Source organism: Lingula anatina, chromosome 3, assembly GCF_051362555.1.
Source record: "Lingula anatina isolate TDL-2025a chromosome 3, LinAna3.0, whole genome shotgun sequence".
In the NCBI taxonomy this organism is placed as follows: domain Eukaryota; kingdom Metazoa; phylum Brachiopoda; class Lingulata; order Lingulida; family Lingulidae; genus Lingula; species Lingula anatina.
Genome location: NC_141769.1, coordinates 11,325,305 through 11,353,138, shown reverse-complemented (window position 1 = coordinate 11,353,138; position 27,834 = coordinate 11,325,305). Strand labels below are relative to the sequence as shown.

General features: G+C 34.8%; 2 protein-coding genes across 2 annotated transcripts; one reads left to right on the top strand and one right to left on the bottom strand.

Moving 5' to 3' along the window:
* The first annotated feature begins 48 nt into the window (after positions 1–48).
* LOC106166205 (serine/threonine-protein phosphatase 1 regulatory subunit 10) lies at positions 49–16,386 on the top strand. Its single transcript, XM_013544683.2, has 19 exons — positions 49–167; positions 305–509; positions 2,697–2,831; positions 4,738–4,835; positions 5,016–5,102; positions 6,436–6,623; positions 8,110–8,190; positions 8,452–8,785; positions 9,073–9,242; positions 9,576–9,718; positions 10,014–10,146; positions 10,354–10,613; positions 10,952–11,082; positions 11,357–11,432; positions 12,305–12,392; positions 12,893–13,083; positions 13,288–13,453; positions 13,715–13,828; positions 14,053–16,386. Exons 3-19 carry the CDS (start codon positions 2,730–2,732, stop codon positions 14,220–14,222), a joined length of 2,532 nt encoding a protein of 843 aa, XP_013400137.1. The 5' UTR covers positions 49–167; positions 305–509; positions 2,697–2,729; the 3' UTR covers positions 14,223–16,386.
* Positions 16,383–27,408, bottom strand: LOC106166210 (uncharacterized protein C05D11.1). The gene is made up of 23 exons (XM_013544689.2): positions 27,211–27,408; positions 26,311–26,393; positions 25,903–26,061; positions 25,203–25,412; positions 24,872–24,994; positions 24,612–24,752; positions 24,070–24,180; positions 23,673–23,764; positions 23,246–23,348; positions 22,732–22,806; positions 22,384–22,494; positions 21,890–22,033; positions 21,403–21,585; positions 21,059–21,161; positions 20,532–20,662; positions 20,019–20,199; positions 19,686–19,771; positions 19,388–19,572; positions 18,868–19,107; positions 18,468–18,561; positions 18,018–18,178; positions 17,606–17,758; positions 16,383–17,280 (listed from the first exon to the last, which is right to left on the bottom strand). The coding sequence occupies exons 1-23, from the start codon at positions 27,371–27,373 to the stop codon at positions 17,214–17,216; spliced, it is 3,099 nt and encodes a 1,032-aa protein (XP_013400143.2). The 5' UTR covers positions 27,374–27,408; the 3' UTR covers positions 16,383–17,213.
* Positions 27,409–27,834: the final 426 nt, after the last annotated feature.

The window sequence follows — 27,834 nt, the reverse complement described above, 5'->3', positions numbered from 1 at the left end:
GAAGTAATTTTTTCAGTTTCTTAAGACGCATAAAAGCTTTGAAAAAAAAAATCACCTTTTATGATCTTGTAATGTTTTAAATTTAATGTATTTTCTCAATACTACTCTCTATTTACGGCTTCGTTTGGCATGCGTCCAACACTGACGTCATTACTTAGGCGTAGCAGGTATGGTACGGAAGACATATTGTATATTTTAGAAATTACTTCTATTTTCCTATTTCTTGCAGTTGAGATGTAACTTTTAATGTTTGAAATAGAGTTAGAAGATAAAAGTTTATATTTTTATGTTCTTTTTGTTTCAGAATTAAACAGTGTGTCGAGTAGTGGGCAAGAAACCAACCCAGACGTTTGACCTTGAACCAACGCGGTCCTTTGCTGAAATATGGAAATATAAAATTGTCCCTTCCACACACCAAGCTTCACTTTTGTGGTTGATATTTCTGTTAAGATATTTCTTTCATAATATATTTATAAATAATCAAGATATATTGGATATAATTTAAACACGTAAGTTTATAACTTATATCTTTAATTCTAACTTTTGAGTTGTCAAAAAATAAAGAAATGTTCGTGACGCTGGCAGATATCATTTATGTATAAGAATGACATAGTCATATTTATCTATGCTTTTGGTAACCTGGTGCTAAAATCATGTTCTGTGAGGGTGAAAGGTTTTGTATTTAAAAAATAAAATATTGTGTGAAGTTCACTGCAAGTAAAATATTATCTTAATATCCTCTGGGAATTTTACTCAATTAAAACGGAAAGAATAATGCTTTTTCTTTCTGAACGTGTAAAATGTCTGACTGACTTTTGAAGATCATCTCCCAAGTTAAGATTGTTGGGGCAACTTATTCTGTTAATAGTTAACATTTAGATAGAAAACCACTATCTGCTAAAAGAAAAGTCGAGGTCTGTTGATTTGAGATGGAAAGAGGAGAATCTTGAATGAGGAAGCTTGCTGACTTACTGAACAAAATGTCTACCAAGAAGGTAGAACTGTCCACTGAACACAGAAAAAATCTATGTGTGGAGTGAAAGTAATATGTTCTGTTTAACATGCAGGAGAAATCTAGTGAAAATTTGCTAGTTTTTATGGTATGAAGTTGAGTGTTTTGATTTTTAAAAATTGACATTATATGATTAACCAAGGAACCAGTTTACTTGAGTTGGAAAAATTTATTGATAGCAATTGACAGGAAGAGATTTTTACCATGAGCATCATGGTTGTTTTACTTGAGTGTAAAATGAAGAGATAGTTCATATGATCAAGCCAAAGCACACAATGAAAGAACTAAGATCACTGTGAACATGAGGGAGAATTTTCAGGACGTGATATAAGGAAATCCAATGAAGATTTTCCACACAACGCTTGCAAGTGTTGCAACATTGCATATTTTTCCCCATTAAGATAGATATGTATGCAGTACATGCCTTCTTTTAAGGCAATGTTTTCCTTACTGTTTCATGTAGTATGCTTGTTAATATGCATTATTTATATGGCAGATTTTTAAAACCTCTCCAAATACTTTCATCTGTAGTAGTGTACTGGATTTCTTTCTTTCTGTTTATACACTATTATATAATTTCTAAAATTGGCACCACAAGATCAACATTTATTGACTCTGACAAGCGAATGTCATTTTATCTTTTTGATACATTTAACAAACTTCTATTCTGGTTTCAATTACCATTGTTGGGTCATTATTGTGAGCAACAGACCTTAAAAGGAGTTCTTGATAGTGAATTTTTTTTTTTTTTTTTTTTGGGGGGGGGGGGTTAAGGTGTGTTAGCTGGTTTACTATTTTTAGGCAGACCCTGCACAGCTCTTTCTTTATCTGTAAAATAAAAAAAATTGTCCTTGGATTAATCATAAAAAAGTAAGATGTTAATCGTGAGGGAAAAATCATGTAAATAGTACAATTTTGAGATATCTGCTGATAGAAGCCCAAAATTTATCTAGTTTGAAAATTGTCAAGAACAGCCTTATGCTTCAAGACCATTCCCCTATTAAAAACCAATTTTGCAAAAGTAACATGTTATCAAGGATTTTCTAATGGTCAAGATTTACTAATGGTCATGTCCCACTACCTATTTAAACTCTACAAATAATTTGATCTTAGCATTCCAAGTCTGGCGGATGAACGTATGCTGCAAAGACCAAGGTTAACAACTATTGCTATGGAGGGAAATTGTTTCACTAAAATATAGTCTTTTCATTCTTCAATTGAAAAAGCAGTCTGATTTTCAAAAAACATTTAAAAATTGAGGTCCTTAAATTTGTCTAAAATATGTCGAAGTGAAGGCTTTAATGGGTTAATTCTCCTAAGTCTTTTGTGCCCTATTAAACTGCTTTGCTAATTAAAAGTTCCTTGTAAATATTAAAAAAAAAATGGATGGTCTTTTGAGATGGAAAGCACAGGTTGATGAAGCTTGACACAAATTTCTTGAGTGAAATATTAACTTGGTTGGTTCAAATATTTGTGTTCATTTTTAACTAGCTATTGTTTTGAATGTGAGGGGTATGATTTATTGTGTTATTCTTGTTGCATAAATGATGTCTGCCAAAGGTTAAAAGTAGAACAACCAACATCTGTAGAATTATTTGAGTGGGGGTATCTTTTACGTATATGTGTAATATTGACTTAGACTTTATCAATATTGGAAACTTAATTTTGTGCTTTTCTCTTTCAGAAAAACAAAAATAAGCATACCTGAAGTCTCCTTATGATACCTGAAACACAAAGTCCAGATACTCAACATGCAGAAGAAAATGAGTTGATGGGGTGTGAAGGACTGCAGATGCAATCTTTAATGATAAAAAACATGGTAATTTTTTCGATCTGAATTTAACAAAATGAGCATGTCAAAAACGGCTTACCTAAATGCCTATTTGGATTAAGTTTGTAAAAGACATTTTGTATATCAGTATTTTATACTTTTTGGGTCCACCAAATATTCTGTGACAAAAAGCACCAAATTTTTGTGGAATGAGAGGAAGAAGAAGAATTGGGACATGATCAACGTTGATGATTCACCTTTTGGAAGAAAAAAATTGAGATAAAAGATTCTGTAAAAACCCATTGTTTGATACTGGCAGTTTGCTTTAAACAACAGTAGAGGGCCCTTTTTCACAACTAGTTTTCAGAGCTTGCATGTCTATTTTTGCATTATGTAACTAACTCACCAGGTTACTAGTTACTGTGGAAAAAAAAAAGAATATGAAAATCCATTGAAAGAAGATAACCCACTGGAATAGTATCTCCTTTTCGTGCAGTTTAGATGAATAGAAATTAAAAACTGAAAAAAAAAATCATTAAGTACTTTCTGATCTGCTTGCTCATCTTAAACGAATAAATGGCATGGTTGAAGTTGGTTTCTTTTTAGGTAGTGAAAAACAAAAAAAGGATCTAAGAAAATTTTGTTTTCTTCTTGAATGTCGGCTGTAATTTGAAACACTAAATTCATCAACTTTGGGTCAATCGGCAATTTGTGTAGAAAATAAAAATAATTACCGTTTTTTTTTTTTTTAATAATTTCATATTAGTTAAATTAATTCCACAGAGTCAAAGTAATAATAATAATAATAATGATATCCATAAGACAAAAAATAAAGAGAAAATTGTCTCATCTTGTCATCCATTTTCATATTGCTCTTGGGCTTGCAATATATGCTTTCTTTTCACTCATTATATAAAAAAAATTGACAATGATCATCATTGACTGAAAGTATCCAAACGAGATTATATCTATAAATTTCTTTTTTTACAAGAAGGCTTGACAAAATGGGTTTTAATCCTGATTCAGTACATTTCCCTTAATTCTTGAAGTGAACTTTTTCTTTAAAAATTAATTTAAAAAATGATGAAAATACTTGAATAAAACAAACATAAATACTTAATGTTAAAATATTTTCTAGGTCTTGCATAGTCTTTCTCTCTTTTTTAAGTGAGTGACTTTTAATTACAAGCAAGGTTTACATTCTTGTCAAAGTGCCAAAGAAAAACCTGTGCAGTGATATACAGTGGAATATTCAAATTATCGGATGGCGTGCAATGTGATAAGATAATAAAATTCTTTAACTTGGAATTTTTTTCTTTTTGGTTGTTAATGTTTGAACTTCATTTATGATGCTTGATGTTGTGATTAGGACGGTATGTAAAAATGAGGTGAGCCTAATAACCTTGTAGAACATGAAGTGGTTTGAACGGGTAGGTGGGCCCAAAGTTTTTTGAGGGATGCTTATAGTTGAGGTATGATATAAGATATTTGATTCTGTGTTGTGCGAACAAGGCAAAATTATGATGTATATCAAGCATGCATTTTATTTGGTATGTTCCCTGTTTTGATTAGGATTTATTCAAAAGGTTTAGTTATCTAAGTAAGAAGGTTGAAAACTATTTTTCTGATTGTCTTATCTATTATAAAATGAGTCCTAAGTCTCATCAGTCTGAAGATCATTTTATAAGAATCTGTTGGGGAAAAGATCACTATTGGAAATCGCCAAACTTTTTTGACAAATGTCCCTCATATCAAATAAAATATTTTGTATCATTGAATCTTCAACAAAAGACTTTATTGTGTGTTGAAAAAAACAATGCCCTTCACTTCTCACAATATCCCACAAGCCTCGCAAAGTAGTATTTTAAGAACACTGCTGTAATTTTCATATGTTAATCAATTTCTTGTTCAAGTTTAGAGCCACCAGATTGCAGATATTGATTCTGTTTTTCAGGGGCCCATAGATCCTCATGGACTGTTACAAGGCTTGTCAGCACTGGTGGGTAAGGATGGCAGCATTCTTAATGAAGAAGCAGTGCAAAGGATGGTGAAGTAAGAATTGCCTGGATTGTGCAGTGGTGTTTGGGCCTACTAACTTATTTATATCAGAAATTGTTCAAACATTATTTTAGATATTGATTCAGCTGAATTCAAAATGACAGGGTATTTGTTAATTTGCCTACTTGCTTCACTTTTAGGATAGTAATTCAGAATGCTTTGCCTTCATTTCAGCCTCATGAAGGATGCCAGCAAGATGGTCAGTAGATGCACCTATCTCAATATTCTTAGAGCAACCAATGAGCAGGAGATTTTAGAAAAGTATGTCCTTTTACTTCACTATGTTTTTCTTCAAGTAGTAAATGTTTATGTGTAAAGGGGGGGGGGGGGGGGGGGGTAAGGGTAGGAAATAAAAGGATTTATTTTGTAATATGAGTTTGTAGAAGTTTTGAAATATTTTGTTATAGTCTGAATGTTCAACCATTAACTTATAAAAAAACTCTTATATTTCTAAGTAAAGCCATTATTGGATTTGCTAAAATCTGAATATTTGATGACTTGATGAAGGTAGTGTTTAACTTTTGGGTTCTTGATCCTTGATTAGATTGTGTAACCAAATTTAGGAGAAAATATGTTCACCCAAATTTATTTCTGTGTAATAAATCTATGCAAATGTACATGTCACTTCTTGGTAGAGTGAAATGCAAGATTTTTTTTTGATCTGTCTCAATGCTTTTAATTATTTTGGCAGAGTAAATTTTGCTTAAGTCGTTATAGTGGAGTTCAAATACTAGACAGATAACCAATTAAAGTTGGAGCTCTTTTGTGGAGAATAATTACAAGGAAGTTGAGAATGCATCAGAAATGTAATATTTCAAAAATTGTAATTATTACAAATCTTATGGAAAAGACTTGATGATTAATTTTAAAAAGGAACAAAAATATAAGTGAAAAAGTAAAAAAAAAAAAATGCAGAAAATTTAATAAGGTTATTAGGTCTAAAACCAAAATTGAACATTTTGGTAATTTCAATGCAGAATAACAAGTTGCCAATCACACTGATGTTTTTTCCAAGTATGATTTCTTTTCTTTGATCATAAATAGAATAATTTTGGTCTTTTCGCTTCTATACACCCTGAGTTTTGGGTTCATTGGTGCTAGTCTCTACATTTTAACTGTCCACATTTGCAAATTTTATTGAATACTCACCAATTAGATACTGATTCTGATTGCTGGTAGACTTCTATCAAATACCACTAAAGTACAGATAATACAAGCTTGCCCGTAATGCGTGTATGGGAATTAGATAAATGAAAAAGGCAGCTTCTGTTGCCCCTGAAATTAGAGCTGTCTTCTGTGTGAATATTGATTTAAGTGAAGTTGCTGGCAACTTTTATGATACTGTACCTGATTGTGCTCAGCTTCTCCAAAAGTGATCTTATGGTAATACCATCCTGTAACTTAATGAGATACTTGATTTTGTGTGCTGTAATTGTTAACTCTACAGTTATCACTAGTGCAGTGGTGGTCAGTTCTAATAACATTTCAGTATCAAAGTGATAGCTGTGCTAAAACATTGAACTTTTGTAGCATTCATTGAATCTTAAATGCAGTGGCCGTGTAACAGTCATTTAATAATTATATCTCATTACAGGTTCATATCAGAAGGAGGCTGGGATCTACTCAATACCTGGCTTCAGGATGCCAAGGCAGACTCCAGCAGTGCATCTTTCTTGATGGAGATTCTTAAAGTTTATCAACAGATGCCAGTCTCAGTGGAACTACTAAAAAAGAACAACTGTGCTAAAACAATAAAAAATTTAAGCAAGGAGGAAGATGGTAGTAAGTTTTCAGGGATAAAGATGATTAGCCTCTGTGTTTAATTTGGAGTTGATCCATAGATCTTTTTTCAAGACTGTTTCATTATAATGTTTGTGAAGGATAATTATGGCATAACATTTTGCTCTCTCATTCTATTGATCTTGTATGTATTTGCTTTTTTCTAATTGATTGTTAGGTAAGGCTACTTGCCAGACCTTCACAATGTTTTTAAATGAAACAGTCTTCCTATAAGATTATGGAAAACTTCTCCAAAAACGGATCTTAACAGGGAAAAAAACCTCTTGACATTTGCAACATACTACTTCTTGGACATGTGAAACAAAGAGAAGTGCCTGGATATAACACCATAGGACATAATCCAGTGAAAATTGTGTATTGCCATAAGAACTGTTGCCAAGATCATCATGATGAAGGGAAATGGTCTTCATTGTCCATGAAACTTTTTACAATTCCAAGTGCCAAAGAGTCCCATTTACACTCAAAGCGGTTATTTACAATATGGATGATTTCCATGGATGTGACAGACATTAAAAGCAACTTTGGCAGTCTCTTAGAAGTCCTATTTGATTTTGTGCATATCCAAGATTTGCAACAAAACACTGCTAAATATGCACATACAAGCACTGACTTTTCTTTGACTTATATTCTCTTTTAGAATCAATTGTGCAGGGAATTAGAAATACTCGAGAGAGAGGAAATGGTTGTCAAAGGATTATTTTTTGAATTTTTTTGTGTGGCTTTTAAAGTCAAGTGCAGTATTTTATTTTATAAGATTGTTAAATTTTTATTGTATATTGTCTAAATGTTTTTTAATAAAGTGTTATGATATTTTTACAACAAACCACATGTTTGAGATGAAAATACGGCAAGCTGATATGCACGATTAATGTTAAAACACGCAAAAAGGACCTTGCTGCAACACTGAAACATGTCTTTTGGGTGAAAAGAATGCTGTTTATGACACTTGAAATTCCTATTAATCCGGTGTTGAAAGATACCAATGCTGTTATGTCGTGCCTAGCACATTCTGCTCAGCAGATAAACCAAAAAATAAAAAATGGTATGTTGCAGCTTCATTTTTAAAATTGAATTTTAATCAATATTTTTAAATAAGCCCGAAAGAAATCTACAAAAAAAGTAAGCAATTTAAATCTTGGCCTAGCTTCAAAATGACCTTGCATGCTAAAAGCAAGAGCAGTGAAAAAAAAACATCTTATTGGGTGCACGCTCTCTGTTATTACAATATTTTGTGGCTAAACTGCCAAAGTCGCTAAGTCACAACAGTGCTGCAATCCAAAACTTTTTTCAAACTTGCTCAATGATGTCTTCCACTGGATTATTGTTATTGAATAAAGTGACTCATTGGGGTGTTTTAGCTGTATTTGATGTACCTTAGACATGTGGTTTGTGTGTAAAAAATATAATAACTATTATAATGAGATTTGCTGAACGTGATTTTAATCTAGTATGTATTTGATACTTGCAGTTGTGAAGACTTTGGCCACAGAAATAGTTGATAATTGGATGAAGAAGATAAAAGAGAAATCGGGAACAGAAGCATCCACTGGTAAGTTCTAATGAACTGTGTTAGAAGAAATTGAAAATTTCAGATGATTTTCAACTCTTTCATGTTTAAAGTGAGCTTCTTTGCATGAAGTGATTACCTAGTCAGATGATTCTTTGGAAGTGTTTTAGATCAAAGAGAATAAGATTGGTTCCCTTTTGGTAAAAACTGTTTGGTTTGGATTTTATGCTTTAATGAGCTTAGAGTTCAGGGTATATGAAAGAAAATTGCAGCCATAATCAAAAGTATTCACTTCTTTTGCAGACAAAAGTAAGAAAAAGAAGAAGCACAAAGATAAAGAGAAGAGTAAAGAAAAAGAGAAAACTAAGGACGAAAAGTCAAATGGCCAAGACAGTAAAAGTGACTCAAAGAAAGAGAGAAGAGACTCTTTAAATAGTAGTGCTAACAAATCAAAAGACTTATCTAATTCTTTGAACTCCTCACAAAATAAGAGCTCTAGTCAGCAGAAAGAAAGGGCTAAAACTGTTAAATCTTTACCGTCTAAGTTCCGCTCCACTGGATTAGAGGAGCAGACGACATTAGTACAGAAAAAGAAAGGCAGTATTAATAAGGATAAACCACCTGTAAAAAGACCACTGTACGTATTATGGGTATTACATAATAAACATATATTGGTTAAATTCTTTGTGAATAATATGTGATAAAACAGAGTTATTGACAAAAACTGAAAATAATATACAAATGTCAGGCTTCACTGAATGTCTTATGTAGGTCTCGAAATGATTAACAACAGTTTACCAAGTTTCAGTTTGTCTGCCACATGGAAAAAATTGATAAATTGTTTTCATCTGCTGTACTGAAATTACATACATTTCTACAAAGGTCTTGTGACCCATGTTTATCAAAATGCATTATCTGTTTCAGGCCAACCCCATTCAATAGGCCTCTTACTGCTCCCCCTGAGAAAAAACCAAGGCCAGTCCTTCCATCTCCCATTATGCCCTCAACAAGTGCCAACGGTGCATCACCAACAGCAACATCACCACCAACAGAAACACATGGGAAAATTAAAATCATTCCAGCTAAACCAAGGCGTATGTGTGACACATTTCACATTGTTCGTAGTTTGATTATTGCCTTTCTTTTAGAACTGTAATGCTGACTGAAGAATGTGATACTGAAAATTATATTGATTCTTTATTTTCATAGAAGGCTCCTCATGATCCTTGTATGTTTGAAGTAATGAACAATCATCAGTTTGAGGTTTATTGTCACTTTCTTAATTTTCTATGGATTTTAAAATTATAGACTGAATTATAAGATTAAGTGTCCAATCAGAAGACAGCAGTAGCAAGTACTTTGTATTTGTATTTTATTCATTGCAAAGACTTAGTAATCACTTGACTATTTTGTCATATATATTTCAGCTGTCCAACATGAGGTTCATGAAAGCAGAGGATTTATGGATGCTCTGACTGCCCCTGCTATAGTCCCTGTCAGACGGAAGAAGAAACTGCCACCAAAACCAACCACACCAACATCTCCAAACATGCCTAAACCACAGTTATCTGTACGTCTGCTGACTTCACTTAAAACTTATATTGTATATGTGTTCTTACTTCAGTAGAGTGTACAATTTGTTTACTTATTAAGGTTATTTTTTCAAAATGCCTCACATAAAGCCATGTCTTCATCTACCCAATTGTCCTGGATGAGGTGTAATTGTGATGATGACACTTGTGATGACAAGTCCAATATCTCTGCCTACTGTTTGCTTTTAAGTATGAGTCTGGCAGAAATAAAGCTGTTGTGATTTTTAGTAAGTGATATGTGTATTTAAAAAGGTTTTATGTATATATTTTTAGTTTTACAAAGACACATTAGACACCTCAAATGAGAATAAAGAAGAGAAACGAGCTTCATCACCACCAGGAACTGACAAGAAACAGAGTGAGGGGTCTGAATCTAATGATGTGGAAATGAAAGATGATAACTCAAGTAAGAGATCACATTTAGAACAGGATCACAATTTGTTTATAGTATTTTGGTTGCACCATGCTAAATCCCACTGCCAATAAAGGTTTTGAGGTACAAATTCTTTATACCTGACATATATGTTATCATTGCATTGATGCATATGCATACCTACACAGTAAACAGTATTATTTATTAATTGATTTATTAATTGATTTATATATTTTTAAGATTCTGCAGGGTCCTCGCAATCTTCTGGAGATAATGAAAAAAGTACAGAAGCATCAAGTGGCAAGAAGAAAAAGAAAGTATCTTGGGTGGATGATGCCAATCTGCGTCAAATCCACTACTTTGAGATGGATGAGACGGAACGAGTCAATGTAAACAGGTTGAATTTTGAGGAGATGAAGAAGAAAGAGATGATGGAAGACAGACACATAGTGGAGGTGGCTAAGAAGAAGGCACAGGATAAGATGAATGAGAAAACAAATGTAAGTGATATAACAAAGCATGGAGGATGTAACCCACAAAATATGCAATACCATTTTGGCTGTTTTATTTATGATATATCATATGGGCTAATTTAGTCAGGCGTATCAACTACATTTGCAGAGGCCTTTTATTATAAGTTAAATTATTTCTAACATTGATAAGAGAGTCATTGCTTGTGATATTTGGAAAAAGGTGGTGGTTTGGTAGGTTTAATTCTACTTGAAAAAAAATCAAAATATAGGGGCTAGTGTCTGTTAAGTATAAGCATTGTCAATGTTATCCATTAAGAATACTGTTTTTGTTTTTGAACTTTCATAGTTGTGGATTTGGTTTTCAGTGGCATCGCCCTCATCGTATAGATGGTCTGACTCAGCTTCCTACAGCCCCTGGGGAGAGGAGCACTGAGAGAGAGACACAGGCCCAAAGAGAGAAAGCAGTATTACAGGCCATCTTTTTCTCTAAGGACATGTAAGTTTTTCTTTAAGTTCGTGTTGGAAGGGTTCTGAAATTGCTACAATTCCCCAAAAATGTAGATAAGCAATTCATTACGCTATATGGAAAAGAATAATGCTTAATGAATACAAAAAATGGAAAGTTTCCATTGTAAAAATGTGTGTGAAGTTGTACTCTATTAGTATCAAAATTTTACTGTTTTGCCTAGGGAGAAATTTAGTGTTAACCACAGGCTTTTACAAATTGAAGTTTATCTTACATCACATTCTAATGTGTCTTATTGTTGCAGGCTACCAGATACTGCCCAGGAGCCAGATCCTGAGAACTACACACCATCTGAACCTAAAATCATTCCATTAGAAGATGTAAGTGTTTTAGTAATGCCTGGTGCATTTGCATGTTGGTTTGTGGAGAGTTGGTCTATGTAACATATGATTTTCTTAAACAATTTTCTTAGCATGTGTTCTAGAAATCAACTCCGTCACAATATTTTGCAGGCCAGCTCTTTCTTCTCTCCTTCAGATACCTCTCAATCCTCCTCTCATCTCTGTCGAAGGTGCTGATAAGACTTGTGTTACAGTATGTACACAACCAAGATTATTCTTTTTTTTTTCTTGAAAGGGGTTTATATAGACTTCTCTTCTATATGTTAGAAATTTTACTAATTGTTTTTTATTTATTTTGTGTGATACTTAAAAAAAAGGCATTGCTTTAATTACATAGTTTAACCATGGTTTCTGTACGAGTAGCTGATGGGATTAATTAATTTCGAACACAGTTTTTCAAAAAGACCTTTAAAATGACCCCCATTTTTCAGAAGTAATTGTCCAAACCAGCTTATACTGAATTCCATGGATTAATAAGATTGAATATTCCTATTTTTGGTGGTCCTGTTTTCTTGTTAATTTTAAAGTGTGTGCTTAATCCAATGGATAGTGCAAACATTGTTCTGTTCGCTTTGGAATTAGTTTTACTACTCTTCATCATTTGAGATAAACACACATTGTCTTTTGTCCTTGTCATCTGATCATTGATGTTTTTGCTTGTTTCATATGTTGTGTACTAATTGGTTATATATATTTCATAAGACTAATATTCAACAGAACTACAGTGCAATCAAAATATGCCAACATATCAAACTCTTTACTGTTTAGTATTCCATTGTTTGGCATTTCGAGAATTTTTTACGCTAAACATCATAAGCACAGTAAAACATAATATCATTGTACAATTCCAGGAGGCCTCTGCAGACCATGAGATGGAACCAGCTGTGGAAGAAGACCAGGCTGCAGCACCACATGTGGAGGGAGAGGAACAGCCACAATGTAAGTATAGAACAACAGGCATGTTAAGATGCATACTATAACAAGTGCTATAAAATAAGGATGCTCTCAAAGGACAGGAAACACATTGTAACTTTAATACTATAGGTCAGCACAAAAAATACCTTCTAAAATTAATACTTACAATGTAAGTGTCCTACTTTGTACAGAAAACTGCACTAGGTGAATTTTACTGAATTCCAAGATTCATTTCCATCATTGAATTAACATACACTGTGATACACAAGTTAGATGTAAATAAGGTGCTTAACTTTACCCACCTACATATGAATGATGGAAACAGATGAGACACATGAGATGCAAATCATTATAAAAGGAAAAAAGATAACAGAAAACTTGCATGTTCTTTCATGTTTGGCAGAATGGCGAATGTAGGTGGACAAATGTATACATGCCTGAAAACGGATAAAAATCAAGTAAAAGAAAATGCTAGTTTGTACTTTGAAATGTTCAATTCAGTTGTGCAATTTTGTGATTTCTAGTGAGTTTACCACCAGACATAGCAGAGATGATCCAGAATTTGGCCCGCCAGCAGCAGCCCCAGGATCAACAAGATGACCACAGTAAACAGGGTGACCAGCAACAACAACCCCACCAGCCCCCCTCATCACCGCCTGCTCCCATTAGTCCAGGGGATATACAAAATATCAAAAATATTCTCAGTTCACTCTCTGTAAGTCATAGCAATTACTATGTTGCAAGTTATAAATGACTTTTTTTTTGTTGTTGTTGCAAATTTTATGGAAAATAGGTTATTATATGAAATATGGAAATCTAGGTACCTAAAGTCCTGTTGGAATGTTCGTGATATGTGCACCAAATCCATTAAATCACACTGTACAATATATTACCAATTATTTTCTTATGTTTGCATCAGGGTGGAGGAGACCAGCAACAAATAGAGAGTTTACGTCGAGCACTTGAACCATTTAAGAACCAACTCCCTCCTAACTTCATGATGACTCAGTTTGGTATACCACTTCATCTCCCTGGCTTACTGGGCTCTGCTCCACCTGGTTTTAGGCCTATGATGCCACCCAGAGGTAGGGGTTCTCAGCACAAATGGTCTTGAACTGAAGATTGAAATTTTGAAAAAAAAATGTTGTCCCAAATTCAATAGAATTTATGTAATACTACTCCTTGTCATTGCCTCTGGCACTTAATTTTTTCACTCATTAGCTTTTGTGTCACTAAGTACAACAATGCAAGTTTAAAAGCCCACTGCAGAACATCTCCCAATTTACTAGAAACACGTAGACCATGAAGCTTTACTTTTCACATTGATAATGAGGTGTAATTTTCAGGTCCAGGTAGGGGTCCAGTGCCCATGATGCGTGGCCGTATGCCGACAGGATTTCCTTTCCGTCCCCGGGGACCTCCACCACCCCCTATGATGAGAGGAAGGGGGATAGGGAGAGGTAGGTTTTTAATCAGTTAGGTTTGATGAGGATGGAGGGGAGAGAGAGACAGAAAGAAGTTCTAGGAGTAATACTTTGCAGGGTATTATCTTGAAAAAATTGAGAAAATTAAATGAAAATTTTTTGCAAGTGCTCATTCCTCATAAAATAAATCACCTTGTGTTAAATGATACTTTTATCCATAAGTGATTTTATAATTTGAATTTTATATTTGATGATTATAGGTGATCGTCCAGTGTGCAGACACTTCATGGCAGCAGGACGTGGCTGTCGTTTTGCAATGTCATGTCAGTTCCTTCATCCTGGTGTCAACGGTCCTCCGCTCCCTCCACCAGGAGGAGCTCAGTCTCCCACTCCACAACAGTCACCACCACACCAGTCTCCCACACAGTAGCTTGTTGATGAGTTCAGGCTGAGTGGATAACTGGGCAGCCTTCAGCACCAATTAGAAGAGAGTTAACATCAAAGAGAGAATGTTTTGTTGTCATGATGATGACATGCCAGAATTATGATGACTTAAGTTGGTCATTCTTCATTGTTTACCTACAAAAAAGTCATGGTTTGAAAGTAAGACTGTTCCATCTCAGCTCCATTTTGACATTTGAAGTATTTATGATACAAGTTAGTGGATGTGCTGATATTGGAAGAAGGAAAAGAACACATTCAAAGAGAAGGACATCCTTATTGACCAAGTGCAAAGAACTTCTGAGCTGACCGTTCTAAGCATGTTCATAACATAGGAACATTCATCATTTCATTGTCTACAGTAAACTGGAGACTGTGTAGCCGCAAACCACTCATATTCATCATGTCCATAATTTTTCATCTCATCACAGTGTGTTGTGAACAAGGAAGTGAAAAACAGACTTGACTTCATCATTTTGTAGTTGTAGAAATACCTCAACTCTAATACATGTTTCATCAAGTCATTATTTCATCAGTTCTTTTGTCATACTGTGACGTGCTGGTGAGGATCAGTTCATTTCTCCAGCCAAACAAGATCAGAGGAGATTTTTTGTCATTAACATTGAAGGTTCAAATTAAAATTTGTGTTTGATAAATACAATACACCCTGGCATGTATGAGAAAAGTACCGAGTCTGACTCTAGACAACTGAATGAACTGTGCAGTAACTATTTGTTGAATGTTGTATATCTGAATTGACTGCTGAAGGTAGTGTTAGCCAGGACTACTGTCAGTATTGACAACTTGTCTCACTGCTCTTCGAGAATACATTTTTTTTTTCTTGAAACATGGTCACAAGGGAAATCTTCTGTAATCATGTTGATAATTGATACATAATCAATAAATTTGTTAATTTTGTTAAGAAAAATAAATCAATAAGTGTGGTAAAAGGTGATACAAACAGCTATACTCCTAAAGGTTTTAAAAGACCCAAAGATGGTAGTAGGAAAGGTTTTAATGTGACAAAAAAAGAAAAAAAAAGGAAAATACTTAATATGCTCTAAAGAAGACCAGTTTCATACAAAACTGACAAATATCATTTTATACAGCTGCTTGAACCTGAACAAAAAAAATGTCTCCCAACCACCATGGCACATCAATACCACTTGTGTACAATGTTTGCTGAGTAGTGTAGATCTGAGTGGAATAAAGATACACTATGTTTTTGAGTAAAAGCCCCCACTACCCCATATATAAATAACTAATTGAAGCAAGAGCAATTTCTAAAACGACTTCTAATATGAAAAATTAATAATAAAAAAAAATTGCTGCATGAGTCCAGTTACAAATTTGGAACTGAAAGAAGACCCTTTTAAGACATGCTGTTTTGTACAAAACTTGCATGCAAGTAAATACAGTATATATTTGAAATATCCTCCATTCTTTGTGTTGCAACTGTTCAGCTTCAGCAACATGCGCATTGTAGTTAATGTCTACCTGAAAAGGTTCAGGTAGACATTATTTGAAGTTTTGGTTGCTTTTTCACTTACGCTTGTTAGATAATGACATTCAGATGAAATAGATCACCAAAAGATTAATGTAATCTGTTCCCACTTTTATAACTTTATCAGACCAGAGATCCGTGGTTATGTTCAGTAACTTGAGAAAGAGTTTTTCTGTATAAAGCATTGTGTATTTCAAGAATATAGAAAGGCATTATAGTGTATGAAATGTGGTGTATTGTTTCCAATGTCCAGTTTTTAGGCATTGGCTCAAATGATCAGATTCAGCTCTAACATTTTCCACTAGCAGTTCCATGTTTGTAAGGATTTTGTCTTAGTTTGATGAAAATGTACCATCTTAATTTTTTGGGCGTTTTGCCTCATGACAATAGACTTGGTTAAAGTTCATGGTAGCAGGAGTAAAGTAGATGCACTTTGGTCATTTTTATAATCAACAAACGGAATGTGTATGTAATGAGAATAATGATTATACTTATAATAGCCAAGTCAGAAATGAAGGTGTTGCTGTATATAATGTACACCAGATATACATTGAATATTGTTGTGCAGGTATATATTATGAAGCAGTATTACATATATGCAGAACTGCAGCTTGACAGTGACTTGTTCAAATAAAAACTTTCAAGTTGATTTTTTTCCTTTGCTTTATTTCACACAATTCTGTTTAACAGTGTTGATTTGATGCATGGGATTTCACTTCTCCATAGTGATGATTGCTGTTCTTTGCTGCATTAAAATTCTTAATCACACAACTAGCTACATTATACATTTAAAACATGAAAAATCGAGATATGCATGTATCATCTAAACACTTAAAAACAATTAAAAAGAGTATCATTATAAAATATTTAAAATCCGATTACTGATAAGTATAAAATTCTATTGATGCTTTCTGACGTCAATAACCTTGTATGAGATTTTATTAGTGTTACTGTTTTAATGCAGTGTACCCTGATTATAGTGATGTGAACAGTCTACATACTGAACATAATTTTAAAAAACGTGCAGCAAATGTCTTTTCTCTCTTTTCTGGATCAGGTATGAGAGTCTTGAAATGCCATCTTTGCTGTCAAATGTTTAAACTATTTTAAAATAACATTAAAACAACATCTTTGCTGCACTGAATAAAGACTGCAGAGAGTAACAGACAACATTCTAGATTGCTAGCACAACGTTCCTGATTGCACTGAACAAAAAAGTAGAGTCAATATCACAGCGAAAAAGACATAGTACAAATACAAATTTTGGGTTTAGTCTAGGTATCAAAACGCGCTGATGACCAATAAACATATAGTTGGCCATAGGTACAATACTGAGAACATGGAAAGGATTTGGAGTTATTCATTAGGCTAGTCAAAGACTCCACTACAAATATGAACTATTGTAAATTCCTGAATACATTTTGACAATAACTTCCTCCTTATAACACGGTGATTTTAAATGAACATCAGCATAGCCTACATCTTCAGTTCAGCCAGAAGTCCTTCTTCCAAAGATGGCAGCACTGCCAGGTCTCTATCCAACCTGCAATGAAATTATCACAGCGTAAAAGAGAAAGAACGACATTCTGAAATGGCAACTTAATAGTAGCAATGTTATATCTCAGGCAAATACTGGCGAATTCTTAATCATGAGATACTGTAGTCATTTGGTCCATTCATTTTCTGCTTTACACCTTTGTCGCACCTTAAGGTATTTCTTTGTCACACAAAATGAAGTCTTTCAGATAAATGCATTTAGTGTTTGCTGACAACATGTCAAGTTTTTAACATCTGTGGTGTGCTCATGCATGCATTTCTTAAAACTTGGTCACTTTTGAAAAATCTTTCACTGATTTACAATCTCTTACTCTTTGAATTCTTTCTGCAGTTCTTCCACTTTGGCAGAGTCACAGCAGACGGCACACCTGGACTTGGTCTGGTCAAACAGCTGGCTGAAATACTGCTTACTCACTCTCTGGAGATCCTTGATGCTCACTTTGGCAATGTCCTGGAGGAGTTGCCTACAATTATTCAATAAAAAAGCTTAAAAGATGAAAAACAATACCATGTAGATGTTATTTCAACTGTTTTTGAAGTAAAGAGCTGTAAAACCAATGAAAGTTTATTTATTAATTTTTCATAAAAATAAAGCCCCTTCCTATCTCTCTTCCTGTGACCTCTGTGGTGGGGAAAACTGAAAAACTATTCTTCTGATAATATATTTCTGTAACAGTGTTATTACTCTCTGACTCTTCAGGGTGTGGTATGAGAAAAAGATACCTGTTGTAGTCAACTTCCACTCCTCTGTAGTAGCTGAGAATACTCTGGAAGGCAGTGTCAGAGACTGAAGTCTCTTCCTCAATGATTTCAAATATGAGAGAACTCTTGGCCGTCTCCAGGTCTACCTCTGTGAATTCAGTCTGACCAGTAAGGAATTCTTCCTGAAATTATATTCTATCATGTAAAATATCATGATACATAAATATTATAAATAAAGAACTTTTTTTGTCACACACCTAAATGAAATATTATACAAAAATCAAATAAGTCTTTGAAAGGCTAAAAAAGAGAATATACATAATAATAACATTTTCATTATCACAACATTACCTCAGCACTGCATATTCTACTCAGACTAAAATCTCAGGAAAATATTTCATGTCAAAGCTATCCAAACTAAATTATCAATTTGTGTAAATTTAAAAAATGGACAAGACCACGATTCCTTACCACAATGATCTTGGCTTGCTTGTAGGCATTGGACAGCTGGGCAGCTCTGGACAGGATAAAGTACAGCTGACCAGTCTCCTGCTTGATGCTCATTCTGAAACAAAAAACAAAATTATTGAAAACCACACCTTCTGGCTTTAGAGGGATCTCCAAGATTGGGGATTGGGTAACCAGCTAAAGATTTAAATTACCTCAAAACACACTTATTTCAGTCAATTAAAGTACTGAAAATGTTCAAAAACTGCCCATGCCAAATTTCATTACATAATTTATATTGCTGATATCTACTAGTATTAAAATGCATCCAAAGGTTCAAACTGGCTAAAAGCCACACACTCCCTCACATTCATGGCCTAGAAAGCCGTAGCTCTCTATCAAGGTCACTGTTCACAGCAATTACCTGTAACCATAGGACAGTCCCATGCCTCTGATCTGTCTCCACATGGGTCCCTCTAGTTGTGTCAGGTACTGTATGAATACCATGACAGGTGCAGTGTCAGCATGGATGTAGGTTGTAAGGCAGGGAACACTGAGAATTAGGTATGCTGACTCCACGGCTGCTACACCACAAATGATCCCCATACTCTGAGATGTCTCTTCAAGGGTACGGAGGAAAGAGTGAGAGAACTTGATTGGTTGTCTGGAGAAAAAGACTGATTGTCAGTTTTAAGAATTGACGAGGGAAAGAATGGCTTGATATGAGGTTTTTATTATTGCGTTCAAGGCATTTTCTAAATTAAACAAACAAACAAAAAAAAAATCATGTTTACTTTGTAATAATGCATCAGTTAGAATAAACGATTTTTCTAAAACATGCAGTAATCCAATATCAACATTGTAACAGGAATTTCAGTTCTTTTATATCACAGTTCAGTTTCTTTAGTATCACAAAAAATTATTTAAATATTTTTAAAACTCACTTTTTTGCCAAATCCACCTTGCCCACTTCCTTCTGCAGTTCCTTTGGTAGGAGCTCCTGTTTCCAGACTTCATGAGGATCACATTGCGTTAGTTGTGCCAGTCTTGTCACATCTGCTGACATGTGGATTGTGATGTTTTCTGGTAATGTCAGCAGTTTTTGAAGTCTCTTCATCTGCTCTATAACCTGAAATAATTTTGATGGATGAAAATAAATATTGCAGTCCATCAACACTGGCAGTTCAGAGAGAGAGAGAGAGAGAGAGAGAGAGAGAGAGAGAGAGAGAGAGAGTTACTTACTTCAGTTGGTGATTTTTCCAATTTCTCCAACATTTCAGTCAAGAATGTATGCTGTCTCATGAACCCCATCACAACCATGTTACTTGCTGCAAGACAGAAAACCTTTACTTTATCAATATGATCAATAATCTAAAATAATGGTGAGTAACTCTTCAATTCCTTTAACAATTCAATTTCTTTTCTTAGGGGTGACAGGTCAACATTTCTGACCACAAAACAACCTACAAAATCACAGGTCAAAAACTGCATGCAAAACACAACACAACATACAGGAACACATGTGCACATATATATACATAAACTCAGTATTTCTATATCTGCTAGAGTGCTTACCTTTATCAAAAGACATATCCTTCATCATGTTTTGTGCTATCAGCAAGCCTCTTCTCTTCAGACGAGACACTTCATTCACCATTTTCTGTGCTACAATTTTCAGTCTCTCTTCCTTAAACTGGATCTTGTACAGCAGTTCATGAATCCATGTGATGGATTTCTTGTACTTCTCACACTCTACCTGAAGTGGCAATATGTATCTTCCTTGATTTAGGGTAGTAAACTTTAAAAGCAAATGGGAATGTTCTAAAAACACTTGAATATTTCATATTGATTCTGATTGTGCTGTGGTTCAGTGACAAAGAATGAAGAAGTAAAAACTCTCTCTCTCTCTCTCTCACACACACACACACACACACACACACACACACACACACACACACACACACAGGCACACATACAAACGCACGCACGCACACACACACACACACACACAGGCACACATACAAACGCACGCACGCACGCACGCACACACACACACACACACACACACACACACACACACACACTAACCTTGAGGCGGAGTGTAAGCAGTTGTGGAAAATCTCCATGTGTGAACATTCCCCCTGAAAGACCAAGAGAGGTGTCCACACTCAGCGTGTCAGCTTCCAACTCTTGGATGACAATCTCATGAGACACCAGCTCTGCAATACATAATTCAAATAATCATAAAGCTATTCACTCATATTGGCATCACAGTGTACCAATAGTGAGTTAATTACATTAATAATATTCACATCAAGATTTGGACCGACATAATGACCACAAAACTGTACGAAAATCAGATGACATAAAATACTACCAACAATCTATCAGTTTCAAACATTTTCAGAAATGAAGATGGACTTATCAGAATTCCTTAAAGAACTGACAATAATATCATTTTGCATTAGATCACAGAAAAACAATTAGATAAGGTGCTACATTTCACTGATATTTCTTGATTCTTGTTAGAATCATAAGACGAGTTGCCTAAAAAGACAGAAACATATTAAAATCACATGGAGTGCTTTGTTAAAAGGAAACTATAATCATCTTACCATTGTTTCTCATCAGAGGTGATTCACACATCACAGCAGCATAAAGAGGAAGGTAATATTTCAGGTCCTGAGGTACAGCATCCGTATTGATACAGCAGCGCAACTGATGATAAAACAACCAACACATCAACATATATCAATTCATACCAAGAATTTTAAACCAATCAGTTCAGAGTTCTTGAGTTTAAAAGAAATTTTGCACCATATGTAATAAACTTAATCCTCATTAAACACATTTATGTATTCATCTTAAAGACCAAAATAATAATCATTTTCATCAACATCAATTATTTCACAGATGATTTACCTAGGAAGATACCCCTCTGGAAACAACTCAAACTTACAGACACAAAGTTACTGTTAATGCTATTCAGCTGGAATGCCACAGGAAGATCACTGAGAGGAAAACCTGAGAATTTGGTGTCAGCCTCAGCGTGGCCAGAGTGGCACGTTGTAATTGGATGGAATTTAATGCTGCTGACATTTGGAATGTCGACACTGGTGATGACTTCTCCTGGTGCCTCAATCTGAATTCAAAACAGAAATATTCTATGATAAAAATGATGTTACTACATTGTACAAGATGTGCAGAAGGAAGCATATCTGAAAGTACTACATATTACATGTATCAATATTCCCCAGGCAGCATCTAAAGTCTTTTTCTCACCTACATAACCACATGGGAACACATAATCTCTATTTTTATGACAAAATAAATATGTAGTAATACAGATATGTAGCTAATAGTAATACACAAGAAAGCCTACTGCAGGATTCACACTTTATCACACTCATTCAAAACACATTTTCCCAAAACATTATAAATCTTACCTCATTTTCCTCACAAGCCTTTTTGAGATTCTCTCCCTTCTGTGCTAACCCTGTCTCTCCTAATTTCTTCTTCTGTTCTTCTATACGTTCCTTCTCTGTGGCAGCCATCTTCTCATGGAGCTCCTTACTGGGCTCTCCAATTATCTGGAAGAAAGGATAAATATGGATACTATCTGCTGCATATAAGAAAGCGAAACAGCCACTGCAGTAAGCTTCACCTTGGTGGAACGACTTAAAATAAATATGGTGATGCATGTTACTAAATTATGAATATAGTCTGATGTCTCAAACAATCTCCTTTCTTGTATGTATTAATGGAAACTGCCTTGGGTGCCATATCTTAGAATTACAAGTAAAATTAGGCATTAAAGCTTGCACATACACAGACAGACATATTGAAGCAGTTAAAAGGCAGGCAATTAGGGAAAGGGCAGACACAGGTTATAAGATTACTTAAACTAACAATGTCTGTATATGAAGATCACCATACTTACAGTGACAGAAGGACGGGTCATAAAATATTGGTTCAGTAAATTGTACCAGTAGTCCTTGTTTTCTTTACTCAGTTTTCTAAAAATTTCAATCTGGTTCACTCTCTCAACCAGCTGGAAGATAAATCAATCCAATTAATTTCCCATTGCTGCTCTATAAATTTCAAAAAATAAATATAAGCTATAGGCATTATATTGAAAAACAAAAAGTGAAATTTGTTTACTATCTTCAGTGATGGTGCAGAGATCAAGAAATACTGTCAGCGTTATAAAAACACTAAAAAGTTGTAAATCTTAAATACTAGCAGATGAAAGAAATATTGGATAAAAGCAAGAAAAATGCTTTCTTACTTCCTCTCCTGTGTCACTAAACAGGAAATCTCCTATCAAATCCCCAGCGATCTGATCATGGGGTCTTGACTCCAACTAAAATATGACACAAAATATTACTGTTCAACTGTGCTTCTGATGTCCCAGACAAGCCACAAATGCATTGCATACAAAACACAACAGCAGAAAAAACATTTTTAGACATAATAAATATATGATTACCTGCAGGCACTTCAACAGACCAGGCTTCCATTGAACATAACATCACAATAGGGTCATTCATACATCTTACAGAGCATGATATTAGTAAAAATAAGAAATTCATATCTATCATCAGTCAAATCCACTATCCTCCAATACAAAACATACTACCACATCTGATACATTGCTTCAACTAACTTTCTGATGCAAAGAACTCAATGTCACACATAACACACTGTTATATCTACTGCAATGTAAAAACCTAACACACTGTCAACTAAACCAACAGATGTACAGATGTAATTTGTTTTCTTAGGTAAATTCTGAGACTTACCCTCTCCATACTGTCCAGAACATTTTTGTGAATCACAGTCTCCATTCTCTTACTATCAATCTCTTCCTCTCTCTTCACTATCTTACCAATGGTGGCCAACAACCTGATCAATCACAAACAAGTGACGCTCATGACAAAAGACTTATTACAAAAAGCAGTAATATGATGACCATACTGAGTTTTCTTTTATATAGGGACAATTTACCGGGCAGTTTAGCCTGTTTAGGTTAGCCAGTTCATAATTTGCTGAACAAATGTTCGTGCAGATTTATCATATAAGTCACAGATTGGTGGAACAGACACCAATTAAAATCACACAGGTAAACAAATTATAATGAAACAATGTATATAGTTGCATATATGCAGTGCCACATGATTAATGAAGTAACTGAAGTCAGCAAAACTTTTAGTCTGTGGAAGAGCATACCTGGGTTTTATTTCCTTCAGCTTCTCTTTTGGGACATTTTGGAATGTCAGCATATGACACATTTCTCTGTTTTCTATCATAGAATATGACACCTGAAATTAATCAAATAAATCTCTCAAATCAATCCTCAAAGCCACCCTTTTAACTGACCACAGAAAAATTAACACAAGAAAAATATAAACACAAGTCCCCTTAAAGATGAATGCAGTTTTTTTTATTTGTTGTCTTTAATTTAGCCAAAGAATTATATGGAGTTCACTACTTCCTAAGAGTCAGTACAGACTGGGCACAGCTTCTAAACCAGCTTTAAAATGATGCACAAATATGGTATATAAATATGTGGTGTATTTTTATTTTAAAACTGATAATTAAAATATAAGCAAAAACTGTTACTCACGTTTGAACAGTATGGCTCCTCCAGCTCCACAAAGTCTCTCTGTAGGGGAGATATGGCAGAATCTCGGAGGTAGTCCAAAATCACAGTCAGTGCAACATGTGTGTACAGATCCTTAAATCATAAAAGTCTTTGGTTGAGGGACTAATGAATAACACTCACATTGCTGCAATCTACATCTATCTTTTATTTAAATTTTACAATTTCAATATAATTATTCAACATTTATACCAAAAATTGGCTTTTCATGACAACTTTTCACCTACAAGAGCCAGAGGATCTTTGCAAGCTATAGGTTAGGAAAACGTGTGATGCTGCCCTGTGTTAGCTGTGACAAAACTGAATGTGTTTGTATTGATGGAAATTGACATTGCACCACTTCTTATAAATAGTAAAAGGTGCTACTCTGTCTGGGAGTCACTTTCAGTTATTATATCCAGCAGTAATTCCAGGAGTTCTGATAGTAATTTTGTTGGACATGACCCTGATTATGCTATGTTAGGCTGCACTTGTGTTTGATGTGATTGCTGTTACAAGTTACTGACCTTGACATTAGGTCCCCTCCAGGCCATCCTGACCAGGCCCCGAGTTTCATCATCAGAGGGGTAGCAGACAATCTGTTCAACTGAATTCTCCAGGGGAGGCACCTCACTCTGCCAGGGACGGACAAATTGAGCTTGTTTACCCTAAAAAGAACAATATATGAAACATGACAAAGAAAGCATTATGAATCCAAAAGTAAAGACGATGTTGGAATAAATTTAGTAATAAATAGTAACTGGACTGAACTTGTTATACCACTTACCTTTGCTAGTATTTTCTGCTGTATTGGTTCTAGTGCCTTGAACACATCTTGGGGATTGACCTGACCTGTGATAATGAGGTTAAGATTCTCTGGGCGGTAAAACTCCTGATGATAGCTCACAACCTGAAAAATTTATGTAAATCTCAGTTTATTACTGGCATCACTGAAATATTGCTTAAATGACTTCCTTTTGTTGCGAAGTATTGTTTGCAATGAAATTATATTTTTCTATGGTTTTTATCTTTCCTTGATCACTTTTCTGCAAAACAACCTCAGCCAAAGTCTATAATTATATAATACCATCAATTTGGAGAAAAACAATCCATTTTACCTTTTTATTTGAGGTACTTATGCGTAGATTTTCCAACATCCCCCCAGTCTCTGACTTATACCCACAATGCCCTGGGTACATGGCTCTGAGAAGGGCGAGTCTGGTTCTCCCCTCCCCTGTGTTTTCACAGGCCTGCATTTCACAGTAGACCACTCCAGCATCTTCCCCTTGCTCTGTGACATGGTGAACTTCTGTGAGGTAAGCAGAGTCCTGGAGGATGAAGTATATACGTAGTACTCAAGGGTCAATACTAGCACTTTCTATTTTAGTTAAATAGACAAATAATTTTATAAATAAACTATTGATCAAATAGTTTAAGACTGCAGCATTTTCTTAGCTTATTCCAAAACTGATTGTATATGACATATTTTGAAAAACACTGTCTTGCTAACTTGAACAACTTGGCATCCAATCCATTAGTAACATGTTTTTCATCATTATATATATACAAAAATACAACTCAGACATACATGTTACCTTTGATTAGATGCACATAATTTTCATTGGAATGCAGTGGTGGGAAGAAGGGATACTGTCAGGAAGTCGTATGACTAATGACAGGTTAGAATATAAACTGCTGAATGTAAAGAACTACTTCATCTTCACTTGTATTCATGAACACACTGAAGAAGTATTAATATTCCACAACTTATTTAGAATAGCAAAATTTCCCAGAATGCAAATCATCAAATATACTTACGGTAAGAGTAGCAAAAAGCACATGTTCTACATATATGGGCATGAGTGTGAGGAAGCCTTCATCTCCCGCTGTCTGCATGGTGTAACATGTATGGTCTGTATCAGTCCAGGCATTGGTGCCAGAGGCCAGGCAGCGGTTTGCCAACAGGTCCAATACACCCTGAAAGCATGTCAGAAGAAACATGACTATAAATCATTAAAATGACACATAAGCTCTTCTGTTTGGCGAGAAAAATACTTGTAATGTTACCTTGGAACCTTTTTCTTTCTGACTTATTCATAAATAGGAAGCATGCTTTGTCATTGTGTGATGTCCCATGACATCATCATATCTATCAATTTTGCTTCAAAATTGGTGAACAGTCAAAACTTACATGATGACATATATCCAGTATTGACAAAATCCTACCTTGTATGGGTACTTTTCACTCCCCATAAATACCAAATGTTCCAAAGTGTGGGGTAATCCATCATCATCATGGGCCTCAGTAGCTGGGAAAATAAAAACAGATATTTTTTCATTATGGTATAAGCAACCCAAAACTTACCTCAATCAGCAATAAATAAATATAACCTGCACAATGTACTTAGAAAAATCTGGCATGCGAGGGTGGGAGATAAGCAAACAAGTTGAATGTTATGTAGACACAAATTAAAGATAGTTTTCATCCCAACTTGACCAACATTTAAGGGACTAAAGCAATGCATTAAAATACATGTAATATTGATTAAAATAAATCAATTTAACTAAAGATAAATTGTTCAGACTAGCTGAAATGGGTCACATTCTTTGCTTTATTAGCTGAGCTCAAGAGGTTGGTATTTGCACAAATGACTATTTAAATACATATTATGTAACAACTCTAAAATTTAATATAACCAAGTGATTAGTCTCACTCTCTATAAAACTGTATATGCATCTACATGATTAAAAGGACTCCACACACACACATATATATACTGCTACAAATAAACACATGCCCAAAACTTCGTTGTCTTTAGGTGTGACCATACCCTACGAAATAAGATCATGGTAAAACCACAGAATGGTATTTGTACATGTATGAAACTGGCGTCTGTTTACACAAGCGACAACTAGAAAGGGCACACTAAGCGAAAAACGAAGCATTTTCACCAGTCAGGCAAATACGCACATAATATAAATAAACAATGACTGTGCAAGTTGCCAAGCATTGCAGTTACGATCGAACTACATCCAGGTATCTAATTCCAGGCATTTTCGATCGACCGTACAGTACTCCTAAGATGGAGCAAACGATCAACAGCTGGCTTCACCAGAACAACTTACCCAAGCAAAAATACCCGCTTACGGTTGGCCCATCTACCTGAGCTATGGACACGGTTAATCCTGTCGACTTTGACTTATACTTGTACACAGGTATTTTACCACTATTGGCTGTGGCAGAGCAAACTAACTCAAAATCCTGCTGCATTTTGTACGCTGCGTACATAGTTATGGCGTGCCAGGTTACTTATGCCACAGGCACGCGGCCAAAAATCAACACACTCTTTTCTAAATTGTCTCGTCAGATGTCCCTCATAGCGCCTAAAATTGCATTTTGATTAATTTTAGATTTTTACCTGGTTTTGCGAAATAAATATTTTATTTATGTCAGTCCAAGCTAATGGGTTTTATCTTGGGCATTTACCTTATGCCTGTGTTTCTCGTATGGAAGCGAGGTAGGGAATTCCGCGAGCAAAAATGGCGACTCTCGTGGGGAAAGCCTGGATCTCAAGAAATTGTGCTAAGTCACTGTTTTACTGTTACACTATATTTCCTCGGATTTCATCAACAACAAATACACATTTTCCACCCGTTTGCAAGTATGTCGAGATGTACATTTGGACAGTCAGTAACTGTTAGTAATATTTTACGTAAATGCATGGACCCATAAACACTACCGCAGCTTTG